Genomic DNA, 20,805 nt, shown 5'->3' on the forward strand with positions numbered 1-20,805 from the left:
TGTACTTTTTTTTTATCAAAACATTCATTGCTTTTGTGGACCTTGTGGCATTATTAGTAGACGGTTTAAGTAATAATCAGAAGAAGACTTTGGCAACAGGCTAAACCGGCTTGATTTCGACTTCTCTAACTTCTAGTTTCATCCCTTTTCCTCCTCCATTGGCCAGTGGATGGATCCCAAGCTCTGGCCCTGTCATATACTCCCTTGCCTCCCTCTCCCCCTCTACTGATACTCCAAACCGCTTCTCTGCCTCTGCATCCATAAATTAGATCCACATCTGATCAGCTATTAATGATACTAAGTCCTAACTACATTGTGCCATATCAATACTAGTTAGACCGGTCTAAGGATGTTTCTTTAACAATACACTAAGCCGTTTTTTCTTCTCTGAATCCATGCCTTGATCCAATTTTAATTTACCAATGATCATTGCGACATTAAGCGTTATCCAGCCCAGACGAGTACTAATTTACCACTTCTCTGTCTCAGCGTCCATGCCTATATGATATGGCCATATGGGTCATATCCAACCACAAGCTGCAAATTAAATGACTTCTACTACATTATGCTATATACAGTATATATATATATATATCAAATCATTGTTAGAGCCTAGAGCCAATAAATTTAACTCTACATAAACAGAAAGTTTGAAAATTCTATATGTAAACGAACAACACATGATAATTGGTTAATGTCTAAATTTTAAAAATGACTATGACGCTTGATGAGAGAAAGCTCATAATTTCAACGCCTAAAAGATAAATGTCATGGTTATGAGCACTAGTTCCTAGATAACCCACCTACACCAATTTTTAAAACATAAACTAAACACTGTCTAAATTTATTTCTTGAAATTTAAACCGTAACCCGCAAGAAATCTCTCAAAGAGAATAAGAAATGACCGAACTAATCTTCGAATTTTCTTACCTTGAATCATCTCGTGGAAAAGCTGGCCATCGCGGGTAACAGCCATCATGATATTAGGTAAACCAAGGGGAAGCTCATGGCCCAAATCAACTTGCCAAAAATGGAAAACTTTGCCATAAGTCTTAGCGACTTTATCAAGATCTTTACGTTGAATGGCGCCAGGAACACCAGGCATGAACAAGAAACCTCCTTTCACTTCCCACTCGTGCGAGTGCCAAAGCTTCTTCTCTTCGTCAGGCAAAGTCATGAACAGCTTCTCTGTCACTATGTACTCCAATCCTATCAGACGAGCGTTTGCATCCGGACCGTCGTAGATCAGACACTGACGCATCTCTTCGTTCACGTGACTACAGAAATGGTGAGCTTCTACTTGTCGTGTCATGTCGTCAGCATAGAAATGGAACCTGCCATCACAATATATCATTTTTTTTTGATAAAACATGTTCTGTTTTTGAGACAAAAGATTTATTTCTACAAATATATTCTAAACATACATATATCTGTTTCGTTACTTTCATCATATCGAGAACCACAAATCCAAGGTGCAATATTAAAAATGATTCGGTGATACGTACGCGCAGAGATGTTGGTGGATTTGGTTAACCGGAGCAAAACTTTGAACCGCGGAGGCAGCAGTGTCAATTATGGAAGTTCCAGTCTTCGTTGCGTCCCCTGGAACCACCGGTCCAGACGTCGTCGATGAGTGAACTGCCTTCTCCATTTTGTTTGTAACCAACTATTTTCTCTTTCTCCTCAAAAAAAAGTTTAAGCAAGAAAACAAACAGAGTGATTGCAAAGAGAATAGATCATGCATTCATACTTGTGGGTGTGATAAAAAAATGGAGTGATTGTATGCATGAAATGTAACACGTGGCAATCATAAACAGGTTACACTTGGGTTGTTTCAGCTTCTCTTCAGGGCATTTATAATAGTGTGACAAGAAATAGTCAAATGCTTTAGAGATTTTGGGAAGCTTTGTTAGATAATTAAATACGTGTCTGACAAATGTGAAATAATCAGTTAATCAATAGTCAAATATCTCATAGTAAGCTAGAAATTTATGTCAAGCAAGCAACATGTAAGATCATTGAATCTACTGTTTTTACTTGTAAAGTTGTAATGCAACTAACGAAAAGACAAACATAGATTTTTAGGGTTCTCTAGGATTTTAGAAATCTCTGAAACTCATTTTTGGGTCGACAGCTTTTGAGCCTCTTCTCCCTCTGCCTCGGCCTCTCCCTCGTCCCCTTCCCCTTCCTCCACGCCTCACAAAGGACCTCCCATGTTTCACTTCTACAAGTGAGAGAAGCAACTCATCACATAGAACACATCCTTGATGCAGAGTGGCTCCGTTCTCCAGAGGAGTAGTTTTCTTGTTGAAATCGATCTCTATGATTGCTGAATCGCACTCGGGACAGCGATTACCAGTGGTGGCTATGCGATGAGCACCTTCTGGGAGAAAAACGATGCAACTACACAAGTTGCAGTTGAGTTTCCACTTGGGGAAGCTCACCGGGTCCAATACTAGTGTGCCCTCGCACTCTGGACAAGCGCAGACTCCTTGGTTTCTGACAGAGTGTTGGCATGTGAGATGAGGGCAGAGGGAACATGGCATTCCTGAACCAGTTTTCGATTTGGCAGGAGCATTGGGCGTCTTAGATGCTCCAAAAAGTGTGTCTATGCCTTCGAATGGAGGAGAGTTGTAGCAGTATGGGCATAGTGGAAATGATTTCCCCTCGGCTCCTGGAACTGAATAGATCACGAGCTCAAAGTTGTCTAAAGGACATGTGAGTTCTTTGTATAGCTGTGAGAAAATCAGTTAAGATAGGATTCAGTAATAAAAATAAACCCAAAAACTAGACATTCACTGAGGTTTCAGCTTAGGAGTTTAGGTGATGGTAACGCTTTTACCTTCACTGTGCCCTTTTGAGGAAGATAATAAACTTCTTCGCATGTGCCGCAGAAAAGACGTGGTGGGACTGCTGTGATATGTTTCATGTAACGCAAGCATTTTCCACATTTGCTTAAAGGGCGACCAGAACCAGCCAGAGGAGAAAACTGTGCTTCAAAGAGGGCATCCATGTGTTCGATCTGAATAACAATATAAGGGAGATGTTAAGTAAGACCGGATCTAAATCAAATACTTTATCAAACTAATGCCTTCAAAGACAACATAAGACATATTTTTGCAACCTGTTGAACAAAATAACTGAATTTACGCCTGAATTGCTGAATAACATGTTGAACAACGTGTGAATGATCAGCTTGGCCCTTGGCAACAAGAGTGATTTGTTGCTCGATAAAGCTACGGATGTCTGGTAAGCAAAGGTCTGGATCAATACATTGATAGCCTCTTATTAGCGTGATTCCCAATGCCGTTGGAACCAATTTCCTCCCAGATTGGACCTGCAAGAATGAGTAAAGCCAAATAAAAGTAATAAAAATTTTCAGAAACAAAAAATGGATCCTCCTAAATTAAGTGATATTGTAATCATGAATATATTGCCTTTTGGTTAACCGCACCTGAACATAATTACGTTCACCAATGTTGTTTATATGCACGGGTATTGATGCATCTGTGCCTATACCATGCTTCTCCATTAGAGATATCAGCTCACTCTCAGTAAGGAAGTCTGGAGGCGCAGTGTTGCCCTGTAGATAGATTTTATAACATTCAGAGACAAATAGAAAGGATATACAAAAATTCTGTCCTAGTAGAAGGCAAAGAGAGTAGTAACAGAAACTGGAGAAGAATGTAACCTCGTACATCTCCACTCTCAAAACTTCAATCCTCTCTCCTTTGAGGAAAGAAGGGAGTTTTTTCTCATCCACTGCAGACCATGGCATTATAGCTGTAAACCCCTTTTCTGTCACTCGCTGCCCCGTACAATGGAAAGTTTCTCCACCAATTGACAATTCCACTTTAGTCCTGAGATATTCATCCAAGAGAATGCCAAATATAAGATGTGCAAAAAAAAAGTTGTAATTGGCATGGATCAAGCTACAAACAAGGCTATATTACCTTATGTATTTGCAGTTATGTGAGACGGTGCCAATAAAATGTTGACAGACATACTGATAGAGTCGCCAAGCATCTCCTCCAACCATGTCCTCGGTTGCTGCTCGCATAGGCGTTATAGGAGGATGGTCTCCAGCATCGGTTCCTGACTTTGGCTTATGAAAGCCGTCTGAGAGCAGTCTCTGTACATACCCACCCCACACTGGATTACTAACTTGTGCTCTAAGTGTGTCTGTGAAGTCGAATGAAGAAGGATAGGCAGTGCTTTCTGTTCGCGGATAGCTAGCACAAAACATAAGAGTTTGAGTAAACAAAATTCCATCACGATGATGACGAAAACGGTTTAAAGGTTTAATGTCTAACACAGGGAAAAATGTAATGTTATGCATATCCTTGTCGGCAAAGGTTTTTTTCTCATTTTCCTATCTACCATTCTTAATTGCACAAAGAAATACCATTCAATAACGAGATTTATAACAATTAGCCAATGATATGCTGGTAAAGAGGAGTTAAATGACAAATATAATAATCTGGATAATGGAGCAAGCTAACCTGATGAAACCTTGAGTATACAATCGCTCAGCAAGATGCATAGCAGTCTGAGGCCCAAACCCTAGCGCACTTGAAGCAACCTGTATAACAGCTAATGTTATGCTAAATCAGGGAGAGTAATTTCAAAACTAGCTTTGATGAGTTTTAGACTCATGAACAAGATTAAGTAATGGCAAACGCTTAAACGCAACACTGAAAAAAACAAAGACAGAAGAAAAAAAAAAAACAAAGAGAACAAAGATCCCAATGTTGTTGCCAACTCATCCCAAAAAACAACCATGAAGCTGATAGAAGCAAAATTGCTTTAGATGAATGCAGAATAATTCAGTTAGAGTTTTGCAATCATAGGTCCAGATATAGTATTCGCTTATAAGTATAATGTACAACGAGGCAAGTTCATTTAAAGGAATAATCACGACTCATGACTTCTCTGACCTTTAGCAAATTCACTGTGTTAAGACCAGCTGGACGACCTTTAACTTCCTGCTTTTCTGATACGTCCATTACTTTTGCAGTTCTGCCTTCCACGACCAACTTTTGGAACACAGTAGCAGCCTACAATTTGTAAAAGCATGAATATATCAGTTACGTAAGATTGGAAAGCAACAGTCAAGAATGTCAAAGAAATTCTAACACACGAATGAGACACTAACTTCCATGTCGAACAATCGACGTCTCTCCCACTCTAGTTGAAGCTCATAACCATCCTTCGCTATATAAGGTCGCAGGGCCCAAAACTTTTCTGGCTTGAAAGTATTAATATGCATGTACCGTTGCACACAAAACCCAAGAGTAGGAGTTTGGCATGGCCCGTAACTGAAATAAACATTCAAAAGGATCTTTAAGTATGACAGAAAATTGCGCACACTCCTTCCAGCATTCTAAGGAATACTTGAATAGGAGAACCAGAACCATCGTTAAATCATGACAGCTATTTTCTTATCCAAATATTAAAAATGTAGAGGTGCTTCGACTAAGATAGACAACATAAAACCTTAAGTCTTGCAAAGCTATGTCTATACTCCTTTTTAGCATTTACATAAAATTCCATTACTAGGACACTCTAAATGACAGGAGATAACCACAATAGAATTCTACAGCCGAATCTCATATGATCAATCAACCATATCAAATACTCCAAAGGACCAAGAAAAAAATGCATCTGTAAAGAAAACAGTCGACCCATCTGTTCGGAGACTCTCTACACACTGAACAAAAAGAAAAAAAAGGAAGGAGGCGAGAGGAAACTGACGAGATAACTCTGCAGTCTAGATTCTGATATTTGCCTTGGAAATAACTTGTTTGAAATCGTGAGAACGCTACACCAACTTTTAGATCTATCTCTTGGCGAGCATCTACTGCCAGTGCCTCATCTCTGTTTGGTTCAACAAGGTTGTCCATGGCCTTTGATATATCTTTCTCAGTCACAGAAGAAAATCGTGCCCGATAAACCTTTCTCTTACTATCCTTCATGTCAAAGCCAGTAGACTCGATAACTACAAAAATATAATGGTCAACAAGTTATAGCAACAGCCATCAAAACAATGAGCATTCCCAAATATGACTGGTATCAAAAAAGTTCTTATGCAGGATAAAAGTGAAAAAACTATTGGTGGTTGTACCACATATGCTGGAGCTAACTGTATACATAACCCCATAATATACTACTACAACATAAAGGGTCTACAATTGCTGCATACTGGCATAATATACAGATTCAGTAGTCTGATATGATTTGTTTAATAAAGAAACAGAGAAGACGTATATTCATTAATTCAACAATCACCAATAGATGCAACGGTTAGACGCAATAACTTCTGTATATCTCTACCAAAATCTGGTGAGAGCATAAATGAAAAAAGTAATCAAAAAGACTTGCCTTCAAAACATATATTCTCCCCTTCACGATCACAATCCAACCACAACACCATATAATTGCAACCACGAGCTTCATTACTTAAATGCCTGCAGATATGAGCCTGAGATTTGAAGACTGTTAGAGAAATGTGTACATTACTGTAGAAGAATAATGTAAGATGCATATGCCACTAGAAAGATGTATCTCCACTACTTGCCATAAGCATAAATCTAGTTCCAAAAAGTCATGCTTATTGTATCTCCACTACTAAAACCATAAGCATAAATCTAGTTCCAAAAAGTCATGCATGTTGTTTTTTGACAAAGCAGTAAAGCTCATCCCTTAAGAGTATACAGATGTTGCAATAAAATATATACTACAGCTGCCAATGCCCAAGGTAAACGCCAAAAAAACCAGCTAGAGCACCCCCCCCCCCCCTCTAAACCCCAGGCACAGAGAAAAGAGGTAAGATTGTGAGAACTATTTACCTTTGGGTTTGACTCTTTTTTAAGAATTGGAGCGTCGAAAAGATCTTGCGGATCAATTGTTGTCCAATTCTGATATTTTTCTGGGAAATCTACACTAGAATATGAGAGTGGCATTTAGAGGGACTGAGGAACTGCTATGAAATATTAAGAATATCTGAAAGCAGTAGTTGTCACAGCAAATGTGTACATGAGATATAGTCCACGAAATACATATCATTGTTCAAAGGTAATCTATGCAGAAGCAATCACTTGTATTTCTCTTGATTCGAATAAAAAATGAGAGGCAAGAGAGAACCTGAAAACATGTCCGATAACAGATGTTATTCTAAAATGTGCTTTGAAGCCTCGAAACATGCCATCAAATTCATGCACCTCTGTACTGCCTCTCCTTGTAGACATCTGAAGCAAAAGGAGGAAATACATACATGAAACCAAAATCTCCAAAGTAATCTTACTAAATGTTTTCTTACAAGCAATTCAGACTTCCAAGGTGAAACACACAACTAAATTTAGGTTATTCAACTCCGAAAAAGTATACAGTGAAGTTAATAAAGTAAAATCCAGTGTCGAATAACAGTAAACTAACATGGTTTCTATGATAAAATAGGTCTCAGTCAACATCCTTCAGTTGATCTATCCCTTAAGTTGTGCTACCAAATAGAGGTTTTTGTACTCATTCAAATTAAATTTTGAGAAACTAGAGAAATCGAAAGAGAAACCTGGCCACGAGAGAGAACTGAAGCTATGGAGAGGGCAATGCTGGGCTTCTCCGCCACCTGAGGAAAGCAACGTGAGAGAGAGATTCGTAAGAGATGAAGAAATGAAGATGGAGAAGTAAGAATCAAAATCAGTAAGACTTGATTCACTCACCATAAGAACTCTGGGGAGATGAGCCATCGAAGAAGATATCAGGATCGGGTCAAAACTCAGGCGTCCCTTAGAGGTTTTAGCCGGAAGTACCGAAATCAGCACAAAAGGAGGAGAAACGACAACACGCGAGTTTTTGCCAAATCATATAAACGGCTGCGTTTTTGGTGTCGGACGTCGAAGTCGAACCTTTAGAATTCGGTTTAACAGTTTTGGTTCCGGTTTGGTTATTTTGATTTTGCATACCGTAAAAAATTGAACGGGTTTAATTCTGAATAGAAGTTTGAAGTTTCTTTTGGTTATAGTTTGGTTAGCAAGATTTTCTTTCACCATTTCAAACTCACAAGTCATGCTCTACCACAAACGGGTTAGTTAAGTATGCATTATAGGATTTAAGAAGTCTAAACTCTAAACATAAATATATAATTATATATAGAGTAGAATTTTTTGTGTTATTTACTTATAAAATACTTAAATAATTTACACAAATAATAGGATTGGCTGAGCTTTTTATGAGATATATAAGAGGAGAAGTAAAGAAAATTTACATATTATCCCTACTACATATATTTTTTGGTCTACCAGACAAAGTAAAAGGCAAACACAATAAAGTGTAATGTGTCTTGTTGTAATGACATATCATCTTTCCCTTTCAATATGTTTTTCTTTTTCGGCTTTTTTGTTTTCTTTCTTTATATTTTATTTTTTTCCTATAAATATTAGTTATTTATAAATAGATTCTGTTAAATTTCCAAAAAAATTCAAACAATAAGTATCATTATTATTCTTTTCTTGGAGCACAATTGTTTGGGCAGAAGATACTCTAAAGTCTAGCTATAAATATCAATTGAACGATACCTTCTATATTCTTCAAACACGAAAAATTGTTAGAATACTTATTGATAATATCCTTCGATTGATTATAAAGCATTGATACAAAGTTTATGAATCACGTAAAATAAGAAATAAATGTTAGCAGATAAGTTAATAAACATATGAAACTGTAATAGTGAAAACTATATAGTACACAAAATGCAAAGAAACCCTTAATTACCTCTCTTACGTTACTAAATAGCTTAGCAAAACCTATTATTTGTGTACAGATGTGAGCGACATATTCGAAGACTTTGTGGACAACAAGTACATGTGTCATTTGAAACAAACTCTAATCCTTTTGATGTTTTTCCTATTTAAAACGTACGTAGATCATATCTTAGATATATAGGGATTACAAAAAAGTAATGATGGATATATAGTATCATATATCAAAGTGTACATGTTATATAAACAACTCACACTTACTGAATAAATGACAACGTGTGTGTGATAGTGGACTGACGGAGAAACACGACTCGTGGGAAGATCTATCGTTTATTTCTGTGGAGGCAAACTCTTTATATGGATGATCATGCAGTATAAATACCAATTATTAATGTAGTTTTTTTTTTCTTTTTTTTTTGTTTATATTATGATACCTTATTACACATGCAGTTTATAATCAAAACATATACAATAAGTTGAGTTCTGCTTTTCGTAATCTAATTGGGGGGAAAAACCCCTAATCAGTCCATCAAGAACGTACGACCTGGTGATCATTTTATTCAACATAGCTAGAGGCTAGAGTCGCACCAAACTGAACTCTAGGGCATAGACCATAAACTCATGTACATACAACATACTATGATCAATTGATCAGATATATAAAGTATGAATATAGTACTATGATATAGCAAGAAAAATAATTTAAGGTGGAAGAAAATGTACAAAGGAGAAAAGAAGACCAACATTGTGACTTTGTGAGGCAGAGAAACTTTGGGATGGGAAAGAAGAAGAAGAAATATAATGATGAAGGCATGTTTGGCATCTGGCCATCTAAAAGCCAAAAACCATCCTATCCAAAATATTCAATTGTTTTTGTCTCTTTTTATAAAAGCAAAAGCATCCGTTTCGACATTATAACTACAATGACTACCCATGCATATATTTTACATTATTATGTGTATGTATATATACATAAACCAATCAATCATGGATAATAAAACATTATGAATCATGAATACATGTATATAGTCATTGTCATCCAACGAAATTAAACGTGACCGTCTTTTTCAGATAAAAATTTACACGTTTTGTCAAAGCCGTTGAATTTGGCAATTGCAAAATCAATTTTCGAGTGGCAAAAAACGGTAAAAGCATGACTTCATAGTTATATATATACTATATAGAAGAACTTTCCTAAAGTATTATAGTAGTAATAGTATACTATGGTTCGTTTTATATCACATATATAATCATTAACTTTTTGCTCCCTTCCTTAATCGAAAATGATTTGATTGATATCCTTAAAAAAACAAAATTCAGCAATTACGAGGCGGTCAAAAGCATCCAAGATTCATCTTGTTTTACTAACTCATTTTGTTACTATATAATTTAATTTCTTGCTTTATTCTTGTGTGTGGAATCCTACTTTTTTTATTGTTGTTGTTTTTGTTGAAGCTACGTAACGTAATGCGCACTTGGTTAAAGGGGCGGATCATATCATTTAGCATTTTTATAAACTTTCAAAATCATATGTTAGTGTATTCGAGTCTAACGGTTAACTAGGAAAACTTTTTAAAATACTTACATTAGATTTTGGTCTACACAGTTCAAGGTTTCAAGCTCAAGCTAGACTCACACAAAAAAAAGTTATACTGTAGAGAATTAACGATAAAGTTTAAGTAACTCAAGTATCATGTGTACTGATTTTTCGTAAACAATAAATCGGATATAATTGTTTAGTGAGATAAGGAAAAATCTAATCATTCTCTTAGCAAAAACAAAAAACTAATCATTCAAAAGTCTTGTTTATTGGTTTATTAGCAGAACTGTTTAACCATAGTAACATGGAACATATATAAGCATTAGCATGAAGAATTGAAGTGTTACGTACTGTTACGTCAAATATTGATGACACATTGACAAGTACTACGTACTACGATTTTACTAGAAAGAACAAAAGAAACAAGTGTGTTAAGTTAACATTGAACATACAAATTATGTTTACGCAAACAATTTACTTTCTGGTAAGTCCATTTAACGTAACCAGAGATACATTAAAATGCGTCATGATCTTGGTATCTTATAGTAGGGTTTTTTTTCTCGAGCTATTAAATGATACAAAGACACAGAGACACAGACCTCTCGATCCCCCAATATCACTCCTTTTATTAAGTTGATCATCAATACTACTCAATAGTGATTTATGTCAATAAATAAAATTATTATTAATTTAACAATCACATCAGATATTACTATTCCTTTTCGAATTTTCCCTCACTCGGTAAAAACATAATAGTGTGGGATATAATTTTTTATTACAGCTTTCCACAACCATTAAAATATGTATTATGCATCCAAATTTTTTTTTTCTTGTAAAAGTTATTAGATGATATAAATGGTATATAAAGTAATAAAAATCGCGTTTCAAAACTTCAACAAATTGCATACCATTCATCATGAAATAATTATGTATATGAATTGAAGTACATTATTAATCAAAAAACATGTGGTTTTAACAACAGTTTCGTTTTAAGAAAAAAAAAACAAATAACAAATAAATTGACTAAAATATTAGTAGTAAACTTAGAAATAAAATAAAAATAAAAATAAAAATGAGAGCCCATAAAAGAAGAATTGATTAGTCTTAATCTTAAGGTTAAGAGGTTCCTTACTTATAAGCTCTCTCTCTCTCTCTCTCTGCGCTTTATTCTGTTCAAAATCCGCTGCTGCTGCTTTTACTTTGCCGTTTCACTGAGAACGAGGCTGCTGGCTCACTCACTCTCTCTCTCTCTCTCTCTCTCTCTCCTAGAAGAAGTAGAAGAAGAAAGCTTAAACAAGCACTCACTCTCTCTCTTCAAAATCACACTTTTTTTTTGTTTTGCTTTCTCTCTCCCAAGATCTTCCTCATTGTCTTCCTTCAAGAACTGTTGTCTCTTCAACAACTTTTTCTTACTTCTTCTTATTCTAAAGAACCAATCTTCTCTCATTTTGTCACTGTTGGGTGAAGAATATAGTCTCACAAACTCAACCCATTTCCTTAAATTCCTCTCTCTGAAAGACAAAATCCTTTAATTCTAATCCAACCAAGCCAATTCTCTTGTCAATTTTGGAAGCAGTGATTCAACTAAAAACCGCAAAATTTGTTCGACTTGATCTCTGTTGGATGGATTGAGTCTCTATTCTAAGGACAACACCTCAAGAACAAACCTGTAGATCAATTAAAGACCAAACAATGAGAGACGACAAATCCAAGAATAGCAAGGTTTGTTTATGTTTTCTTTGATTCTTTTTTTCAGATGAACAAAATTCATTAACTCTTCTTTGTTCTTCTTTCTTTCACATCACAATGAAGTTGTCTTGGTCCAAGAAGATGGTGAGGAAATGGTTCAACATCAAAAGCAAAACTGAAAAGTTTCAAGCTGACGTTTCTCTTCCTCAAGGTAAACCAAAGTCTTCTTCTTTCCTTTGTTTTTGTCAAAACTTTCTTCTTGTTCTCTTCTGCAACTGCATTAATTTGCAATCTTTTTTTGTCTTTTCTGAGAAAACAAAACATTTCAATGCACCTCTTCTTTCTTTTTCTTTTTTTCTTCTGGTCCATTGACAGTTTCTGTTTCTTCTGCTAAAAGCACCCACCGTTCTTTGTGGTAAATTAAAGAATTTAGCAATTGGATTGTTGTGTATCATTTCAAATCCTGATTTCTTCTTTGGTCAAATTAATTAAGGAGTTGAAGTTGAGCACAGAGCCAGCTTTTCAGAAAGAGAGCCCTGTACTATCAAGAAGAGTAAAACTGGTAAAGAATCATTCATTTCTATGATCAATACTCTGTCAGACAGTTTTTTTCTTTTTTTCTTTTTCTCATGATTGATTTCTGAGTTTTACAGAGAAACTCAATAAGAACTGGGAGCAGCAAGCTAGACAAAGGAAAATGAACTATGAAAATCCTAGAATCATTGATGTCCAAAACCACAGGTATGAACACAATCATACACACATATGTGACTTATATTATGATGATCCATTGAAGTTGAATCTTATGTTGATGATATACTTGAGAACAGCATATTCGTAGCTACATGGAACGTTGCTGGACGCTCTCCTCCTGAAGATCTAAACCTCGACGAATGGCTTCATTCTTCTGCTCCTGCAGATATATACGTACTCGGGTGTGTTTCTATTACATCTTCTTTCCAAGAATGCCTGTCTTTGTTCAAGAAAAGTTCTTACTAATCATGTGTGTTCTTTTTAGGTTCCAAGAGATTGTTCCTCTTAATGCTGGTAACGTTCTTGGAGCTGAAGACAATGGTCCTGCTAAGAAATGGCACTCCCTCATCAGGAAAACACTCAATAACCTCCCCGGGACAAGCAGTGTCTGTCATACTCCGTCGCCTATTCCTGTCCCTATTGCAGAGATTGATGCTGACTTCTCCGGATCTTCGAGGCAAAAGAACGAGGCTTTCTTTAACCGACGGTCTTTCCAAACACCGAGTGTATGGCGAATGGATGAGAATGATCCTTCTATCTCACAACCAAGGCTTGACCGTCGTTTCAGCGTCTGTGACCGCGTATTCCTCAGTCATAGACCAAGTGATTTTGATCCAAGCTTCAGGTGCAGTCACAGGGCTAGTGACTACTCAAGAAGACCTAGTGACTACTCAAGAAGGCCTAGTGATTACTCAAGACCAAGTGACTATTACTCTAGGCCAAGTGATTATTCCCGGCCTAGTGATGTCTCCCGGTGTGGCTCCTCGGATGATGATAATGGTCCAGGGGATTCTCCAAGCACAATCTTAAATTCACCAGGGTCATGCCCTGATCCTGCAACAAACGAAAACGGTTGTAGAATCCCGTGGAACTCATCACAGTACTGTTTGGTTGCAAGTAAACAGATGGTTGGTATCTTTTTAACAATTTGGGTGAAAAGCGAGTTACGAGAACATGTCAAGAACATGAAAGTATCTTGTGTTGGTAGAGGACTAATGGGTTATCTCGGAAATAAGGTAAACTTTCTTATGCTTTGTTACCAACCAAGTCAGTTAAAAGTTGGTTAGATAGTGAACCGTTATAATGTACTTTTGTGGTTCTTGTAGGGATCAATCTCAATTAGTATGTTGCTTCATCAAACAAGCTTCTGCTTTGTCTGCACTCATTTGACCTCTGGACAAAAAGAAGGCGATGAGCTGAGGAGAAACTCAGATGTCATGGAGATACTTAAGAAAACAAGGTTTCCTCGTGTGCAGAGTTATGCTGACGAGAAGTCCCCCGAGAATATCCTTCAGCATGAGTAAGACTGAAACCGAACATCAAGGATGATATGTTTAAAGATTCATGATCCAATTCATCATGACTTTTGCACTCAAATCTTTTTTACTTTGTTTTGTCTTTGTTTATATATGATTAGTCGGGTAATATGGCTCGGGGATCTGAACTACCGGATAGCACTCTCTTACCGATCTGCAAAAGCACTTGTCGAGATGCAAAACTGGAGAGCATTACTAGAGAACGATCAGGTACATGTTGTCAATTTAATGCATATATAAAGCATTAGAGACTATAGAGTTTCACATTTCTCATTTTATAGGATGTTCTGTTCCTAAAAACATAAAACATTGTTTTGCTGCAGTTACGGATAGAGCAGAGACGAGGCCATGTGTTTAAAGGATGGAACGAAGGGAAGATTTACTTCCCACCAACTTACAAATACTCGACTAACTCGGATAGATATGCAGGAGATGATTTGCATCCCAAGGAGAAACGTCGTACTCCTGCTTGGTAAGTTTCTTGCATTTAGAAAAAGTAAACAAGAACCCATATAATGATCTGACAATGGTTTTGTGGCTAAAGGTGTGATCGGATACTGTGGCATGGAGAAGGACTGCATCAGTTATCTTATGTAAGAGGGGAGTCACGGTTTTCAGATCATAGACCGGTTTATGGCATATTCAGCGCAGAGGTGGAGTCAAATCACAAGAGATTAAAGCGAATCGCGAGTCACTCCACTGCTCGGGTCCAAGCTGAAGAACTCTTACCTTACGCCCGTGGATACACCGAGCTAACTTTTTTCTAAAAGACAATCAAAAAGGACTTCTATAAGGTAACAACATCTCTCTATTCATAAAAATCTATATATCTAGCCATAAAATTAGGAGATAAGCTGATAGAATGTAGTGTCAGTGACATGAAGCAATGAAAGCCAATGTAGTCCATTATTAAGTAGTAGTAAGTAGACTAGTAGTAGTAGTTTGTGGTCCTCAAACACACAAGATAAAGACTCAAGTTCATCCCATTAAGACTGGTCTGCATTGATGATATATCAGCCAAGAAAAGTATAACCCACACGTTTCTCTCATATCATTTAAGGCACAACAGGTTGATTTGGATAAAAATGGACCCGGTAAAGCGATCTGTTTTCGTGTATTCGATTCGATAATGTGATAAGATATTGTCTCTGCATCATCACTCATCAGCAGCAATAATGATGGAAGATTTCTTGAAACCAAGATTTCTGATGTGATTCTTGAATCTTGATAAAATCTTTTTTTTTTCTTTTTCTTTTGTTTCTGAAATCTCATAAAGAGCTATAACTGTTCATCATACTAGTATCACTTATGGTATATAATTTGATTCGGCTTTTGTCAGGTGAATTAAAGTATTTTTGTTCGAGTGTTGAGAAGCCTTGAGGAGAGGAGTGATGATGATGGAGACATTTCATTGCTCCTTTTAACACAAAGGAAACAAATAACAGGTTTGGTCCAACTTCTTCTCTTCTTATATTTGTTTCCCGGTTCGGTTTCAACTGATTTTAACGGGTGAATTTCCGGTTTACAGGTGTACAAAGAGGATTGTAACCGGTTCTTTTGGTAGGACTTATTTATACAGCGTGGTTATTAGGTAAATAATTAAATTCTAATCTCAGTTAATTCTGGTTAACCACAGATTAAGATAAAATCGATAAAACTTGTTTATTCTTTTTTAATTTGGGTGCAGGATTGTGAAACTGACAGATGAAAAGGTTTTTTTTTTCAATTTCATCTGTCTTTCTAGTTAAGTTTTTTTCTTTTCTTTACATTATAAATTGAAGTGTGTTCCCGAGACAATGATAGTATAAGGCTTGTTACATAAGTAAGGTTTAAATGTAACAAAAAGAAGATTATACAACAAAAGCAATGATATTTTATTAGTTTTGGTGTAATTCATAATCATTATGATTGTTTCCTTCCAAAGAAAAAGTGAAAAAAGAATATAAAAAAAGAAAGATAGTATAACGTCTTTGTGATGATCGTTCATCTTGATAACCTCGAAGCTCACTCCTTGTCTGATTCTACATTATACTATTGGAGTACACAAATGCAATGATCAAATGTTGCTAATACCATGAGTCATAGGAATGGCATTATTCACACAAACTCAATCTTTTTCACAAACTCAGAGTCCTGAACTTATGATATATAGCTATCGTCTTTAATATCGCATGCATGTGTTTAACCAACCCTCTTTAGATTTACCGATCTTAGTTTGAGAGTTTATTAACTCTAAATCCTAATAAACAAATGAAAAACTATAGGAGTTTTACTTTTTGTGAGATCAACGAAAGTCAACTAAAACATATAATAAGTCAAAATATTAACATATAATGCAAATAACCAATGCTTTATTTATTTAGTATTGCATGCAAAAAGTTTTATTATTTTCAATCATTAGTTTGTGTGTTTATCTTTATCGTAATGATCTAATTAGTTGTAGGGAATTTGTAACGTATGCTATACAATATTCAGAAATGTTTTTTTTTTTTGAATGCAATTTAATAGAGAGAATAGCGTGAAGATATAAAACATGAATATATTGGTATAGGAATGAAATGATTGAAAAAGAGTATGAAAGTGCAGAGAGAAAGAGTAGTGTATTGTGCAATCTCTCATATATGCTTTTCTCTTTTTCCTATTTGCCTTATATATGCTTTCTCTCTTGTTTCAGCTTTGGTGATTACAACAACACTTTGTATATTCCTTTCTTTTATTACTATTACAATGTAACACATAAATCAAAAACATTCTTGTAGAATGTGATGAAGTCAGACAATGATCACCTCTACAAAACATTAGCAAATAAATAAAGAAGGAATATATGGAAAAATATGTGGTCCAGAAGAAGCAGAAGTGTCAAGTGTATAATGAAAATGATGATTCACTTGAATACCTTTTTAACAGTTACATTCAGCTATTTGATATAAGAGAAAACATGTTTCGAATATTCGAATACTTATGTGCATATCTTACATAACTCATAACCTTGAAAAAAACTGTATATGTTTAAGTAAGTTAGTGAGCGAAAAGGAGAAAACATTTTGGTTGGTTAACAGAAATATCACATATTTATTAAAGTGATTTAACATGTCGTAGTAAGTTAATAACTCATAAGTAAAGACCCCAAGAATATATTTATATTGTTTCGTATGATACTATCACAATTAATTAACAACTTGTCTTAAATTGTATAGCTATATAGCTAGTATTAGCTTATACTGTATAATGTACGAAATGGTCAGACATTGAATGGAGTCTTATACACTACAAACCTAATATATATGTATAGGGCTGAATTAATTGTTTATTAGTTTTACCAGAAGTAAAAACACAAATTGCAAAAGTAAAGTCAGAACAAGGCTGCATCCAAAACGAATAGGCGTATGATCTATATATATATATATATATATACTGTACTTTTTTTTTTCCGGGAGTGGGAACTGGGAAACGTACGAAAGCAGCAATTCACATAACGCACGATCTCTTAATTTCGCCTTTACCTTTAATACAAGTCTGATGAACTACGTACATTAATGGTAAATTAGGTTTGCTTAATTATGTCGTGAGGAGTTTTGAGTTGTGGGTTTACAAGAAACAGAAATGGTCGAAGCATATTTACGTATTGTCTCGTTTGTGGAGGAAGGTATACGTACGTAGTTGGGCAGGCAGGCCGATCGAGTTAGACATTGTTGGAATGACTGGTATAGATGAATGTCTCAGACTCTCAGCGCTAGCTTTCTATATGAACGTTCTCATACGTTTCTTAAGATCGATATATATCAAGAGAAACACTATCGTGAGAGTTGAAACGACTTCGCACTTCGTTGGTACAAATGAAATTTTTGTTGTCACCGAACCACCAATACGTGCGTACTTTGCTAAGTTTTCTACTAACAATATCGAGAGAAACATGATCATATATAAGAGTTGGAATGGAAAGCTTTCGAAGGTGATAGAAAACCATCCGGAGAACGTGAATTTTAAAACCATCCGTAGGACTTTTAAAACTTGACATAAGTACATAACTAGTTTATTTTTTTATTTTTTTTATTTTTTTATGAGAAAGCCATTTTGTGTGGCTGATTCAACTAGGGGATGAAATAAATAAACTCTTGTTCTTGTAAATTATATAAATACTACTCCAAAACAAATAATTCTTCTAATTAGAATTACTCAAAAAATATGAAATATATATTGATCCATTATCCGATATGAACGGGTACGGTTACGAATACGGGTTTCGTTGTTATTTATTTTTATTTTATTTTCTCCAATTTGTGAATGAGGAATAACAAAAAAAAAAAAACACAAAATTAAGACTTTAAGAGTTGAAAATCGAAATCAGTGTAGTTCGTCGTCCAAAAGGGGAACTAGGGTTGAAGGAAGTGTCGCCGCCATGAAAACACGGCGGCAGGAAGACTCTGAGGATGCTCTAACCATTTCTCGTCGCAATAATACACAATCTCCAACCTCAACGAACGGAAGAGAAAACTCAGAGCCGATCCCAGTTGATATCATTTACGAAATCCTCTTGAAATTGCCGACGAAATCAATTGCGAGATGTCGCTGCGTATCGAAGCTCTGGTCTTCCATACTTGTCCGTCCAGATTTCACAGAGTTGTTCTTGACCAGATCTTCAACTCGCCCGCAACTATTGTTCGCCTGCGAGAAAAAAGATGAGTTGTTCTTCTTCACGGCACCGCAATCCCAAAATCCAGATGGGAACTCGTCTCTTGTATCCTCGAGTTATCAGATGAAGGTTCACTATGATCCGTTTTATTCCTCTCAAGTTTGTGGTGATGTCCGCGGCTTGGTCTGTCTTACACATCGGCAGGTCGTAAAGGGAAGGAAGGAAACGGTACCAATGATATGCAACCCCAGCACTAGACAAGCCTTACCTTTACCCAAAGTGAAGACGAGGAAGGTTAAAGTCAGAACCTTTTCGATTTATGATCCCATTGGTAAACTATTCAAGTTATTGTCCATGACCTGGCTGTGTTATGGAAACGATGATAAGAATTGTAAGGAGTATCAGATTCTTACATTAGGGAAGCCATCACTTCCATGGAGGATGATTGGTTGTTCTATGCCCCATCATCCTGTACATAATGGGATGATCATTGATGGTTGTTTGTATTATCAAGCTATGGTCGGTTTCGGTTCAGGGATTTCTACTATAGTTTGCTTTGATGTTAGGTCTGAAAAGTTTAGATTTGTTAAGAAAGCTAGGGGCATGTCGCTCTATGGTGAATCTACTCTGGTAAACTATGAGGGTAGGTTAGGTGCACTTCAGTCAGGTGGGCTTGACATATCTGGAACTGTTGATAGCCATACTAGGAGTCTTGAGTTGTGGGTTCTAGTAGACGCTGAGAAACACGAGTGGTCGAAGCATCTTTATGTATTGCCTCCAATGTGGAAGAATGTAGTTGCAGAGGAGTCTGACTTATACATCGTTGGAAGGACCAGTACAAATGACATTGTGTTGGCGCCACGCTATCTATCTGATGTTTTCTACTACAATCCAGAGAGGAACACAATCAAAAGAGTTGAATTCCAAGGAATGGATGAGTTTAAGAAATGTAGAGTTCACACCTTTCTAGACCATATGGAGGACGTGAAGCTTATGCAATTGTAACGGATCATGGGCTCTTAGTGTTCATCTTTCTTGGATACTATATTTATTCTTTTGCATTAATGGTTTATACCTTGAGGAATGGTTGTTCTAAAGTAAGTTCTAGCCTATACTCTTTTCTTCATGAATAAGCCCTTTGTGACATGTGTACTGATGTTACTTGGTTACCCATTTAGTAAGGTTATGGATCGTGTAGTGCGTCGAGATATGGTTAGACGCAATATTACGTTTGGCACTTAAGTTCTCATCATAATTAAGGTCCATATAAGGACGTTTTCTTTCCTGTGATATTCTGAAAAGCTTTTGTGGATGGATACTGGATTTATAAAAAAAATATTGCAAAAAACAAAAACAGTGAGTTTATATCAAATGTCCCGTGCTATGAACCGTACTGTATGATTACGCTTGCAGAATAATATTTCTGTTGATCAATTACTTCAAAGTATCACTAGGCAAGAAACTAAACATGACAGTGTCTCTAACTCTTCCCTTGATACATAGAAACTTCCTCATCACACCTTCTCTAGTGAACCCAACTTTTTCAAGAACTCTTTGAGATCCAACATTGTCCACATCGACAAGAGCCTCAACCCTCTCAATCTCCGGGAATTCTTTAAATATCTCCGACGTCAATAGTCTCACGGCCTCAGTCGCAAACCCTTTCCCCCAGTACTTTCTCGCTAGGACATAACCGATCTCTTTTCTGATGTCATCCACCGCCATGATCAAGATGTAGCCGATCGGACGGTTGTCTTCCAAGCAGATGGCTCGGAGCCAAGGGTGTGTCAAGACACGATCGGTTATGTATTTGATGGCTTCGTCTCGGCTCGTGCAAGGCTCCCAAGTGCAAAAGCGTGCCACTTTAGGGTCTGTGGCCCAAACCATGTAGTCGTCGACGTCGGATAGAGTCATCAGCCGGAGTGATACTCTTCCGGCCGGAGGCGAAGAGCTCATGATCGGTTGAGTACTTTCTTGTGAGTCCATCTCCAGAGTAATGATGACTGTTTGAGATATCACATTACCACGTCTAAGCGGTGTCTTTTATATGCAGATCGTGATCTATAAACACTTAGGATCCTCCTCATTACTTTTGACTAGAAAAAACACTAAAATAGT

General features: G+C 36.4%; 5 protein-coding genes across 8 annotated transcripts; 2 read left to right on the plus strand and 3 right to left on the minus strand.

The window, feature by feature from the left end:
- Window positions 1-43: 43 nt before the first annotated feature.
- Window positions 44-1,712, minus strand: LOC17887937 (oil body-associated protein 1B). The gene is made up of 3 exons (XM_006296034.2): window positions 1,506-1,712; window positions 931-1,334; window positions 44-252 (listed from the first exon to the last, which is right to left on the minus strand). Exons 1-3 carry the CDS (start codon window positions 1,649-1,651, stop codon window positions 101-103), a joined length of 702 nt encoding a protein of 233 aa, XP_006296096.1. The 5' UTR covers window positions 1,652-1,712; the 3' UTR covers window positions 44-100.
- A 222-nt stretch (window positions 1,713-1,934) lies between these two features.
- Window positions 1,935-7,832, minus strand: LOC17888474 (DNA topoisomerase 3-beta). Of its 2 annotated transcripts, XM_006293601.2 has the most exons (15): window positions 7,719-7,832; window positions 7,568-7,624; window positions 7,144-7,247; window positions 6,849-6,942; window positions 6,382-6,481; window positions 5,755-5,998; window positions 5,156-5,318; window positions 4,938-5,057; window positions 4,503-4,582; window positions 3,954-4,232; window positions 3,692-3,860; window positions 3,455-3,583; window positions 3,125-3,337; window positions 2,843-3,022; window positions 1,935-2,735 (listed from the first exon to the last, which is right to left on the minus strand). In XM_006293601.2, exons 1-15 carry the CDS (start codon window positions 7,743-7,745, stop codon window positions 2,100-2,102), a joined length of 2,595 nt encoding a protein of 864 aa, XP_006293663.1. In that variant the 5' UTR covers window positions 7,746-7,832; the 3' UTR covers window positions 1,935-2,099. The 2 variants fall into 2 exon arrangements, with proteins under 2 accessions (XP_006293663.1, XP_023640771.1); XM_023785003.1 differs by lacking the exons at window positions 7,568-7,624; window positions 7,719-7,832 and having other exon boundaries at window positions 6,849-6,937; window positions 7,144-7,234.
- Window positions 7,833-11,570: 3,738 nt separating this feature from the next.
- Window positions 11,571-15,969, plus strand: LOC17890083 (type IV inositol polyphosphate 5-phosphatase 7). Of its 3 annotated transcripts, none has more exons than XM_006293805.2 (13): window positions 11,571-12,018; window positions 12,109-12,196; window positions 12,479-12,547; window positions 12,639-12,726; window positions 12,816-12,920; window positions 13,004-13,754; window positions 13,845-14,038; window positions 14,156-14,264; window positions 14,378-14,526; window positions 14,599-14,848; window positions 15,394-15,499; window positions 15,583-15,645; window positions 15,742-15,969. In XM_006293805.2, the coding sequence occupies exons 1-10, from the start codon at window positions 11,989-11,991 to the stop codon at window positions 14,819-14,821; spliced, it is 1,806 nt and encodes a 601-aa protein (XP_006293867.1). In that variant the 5' UTR covers window positions 11,571-11,988; the 3' UTR covers window positions 14,822-14,848; window positions 15,394-15,499; window positions 15,583-15,645; window positions 15,742-15,969. The 3 variants fall into 3 exon arrangements, with proteins under 3 accessions (XP_006293867.1, XP_023640503.1, XP_023640505.1); XM_023784735.1 differs by having other exon boundaries at window positions 12,482-12,547; XM_023784737.1 differs by having other exon boundaries at window positions 12,488-12,547.
- A 2,380-nt stretch (window positions 15,970-18,349) lies between these two features.
- On the plus strand, window positions 18,350-19,924 carry LOC111831137 (putative F-box protein At2g19630). The gene has a single exon (XM_023784746.1). The coding sequence runs from the start codon at window positions 18,454-18,456 to the stop codon at window positions 19,690-19,692; it is 1,239 nt and encodes a 412-aa protein (XP_023640514.1). The 5' UTR covers window positions 18,350-18,453; the 3' UTR covers window positions 19,693-19,924.
- Window positions 19,925-20,048: 124 nt separating this feature from the next.
- Window positions 20,049-20,770, minus strand: LOC17889305 (uncharacterized N-acetyltransferase p20). The gene has a single exon (XM_006296045.2). The coding sequence runs from the start codon at window positions 20,671-20,673 to the stop codon at window positions 20,122-20,124; it is 552 nt and encodes a 183-aa protein (XP_006296107.1). The 5' UTR covers window positions 20,674-20,770; the 3' UTR covers window positions 20,049-20,121.
- Window positions 20,771-20,805: the final 35 nt, after the last annotated feature.

The sequence above is a fragment of the Capsella rubella genome, unplaced genomic scaffold (assembly GCF_000375325.1).
Source record: "Capsella rubella cultivar Monte Gargano unplaced genomic scaffold, Caprub1_0 scaffold_4, whole genome shotgun sequence".
Taxonomy (NCBI): domain Eukaryota; kingdom Viridiplantae; phylum Streptophyta; class Magnoliopsida; order Brassicales; family Brassicaceae; genus Capsella; species Capsella rubella.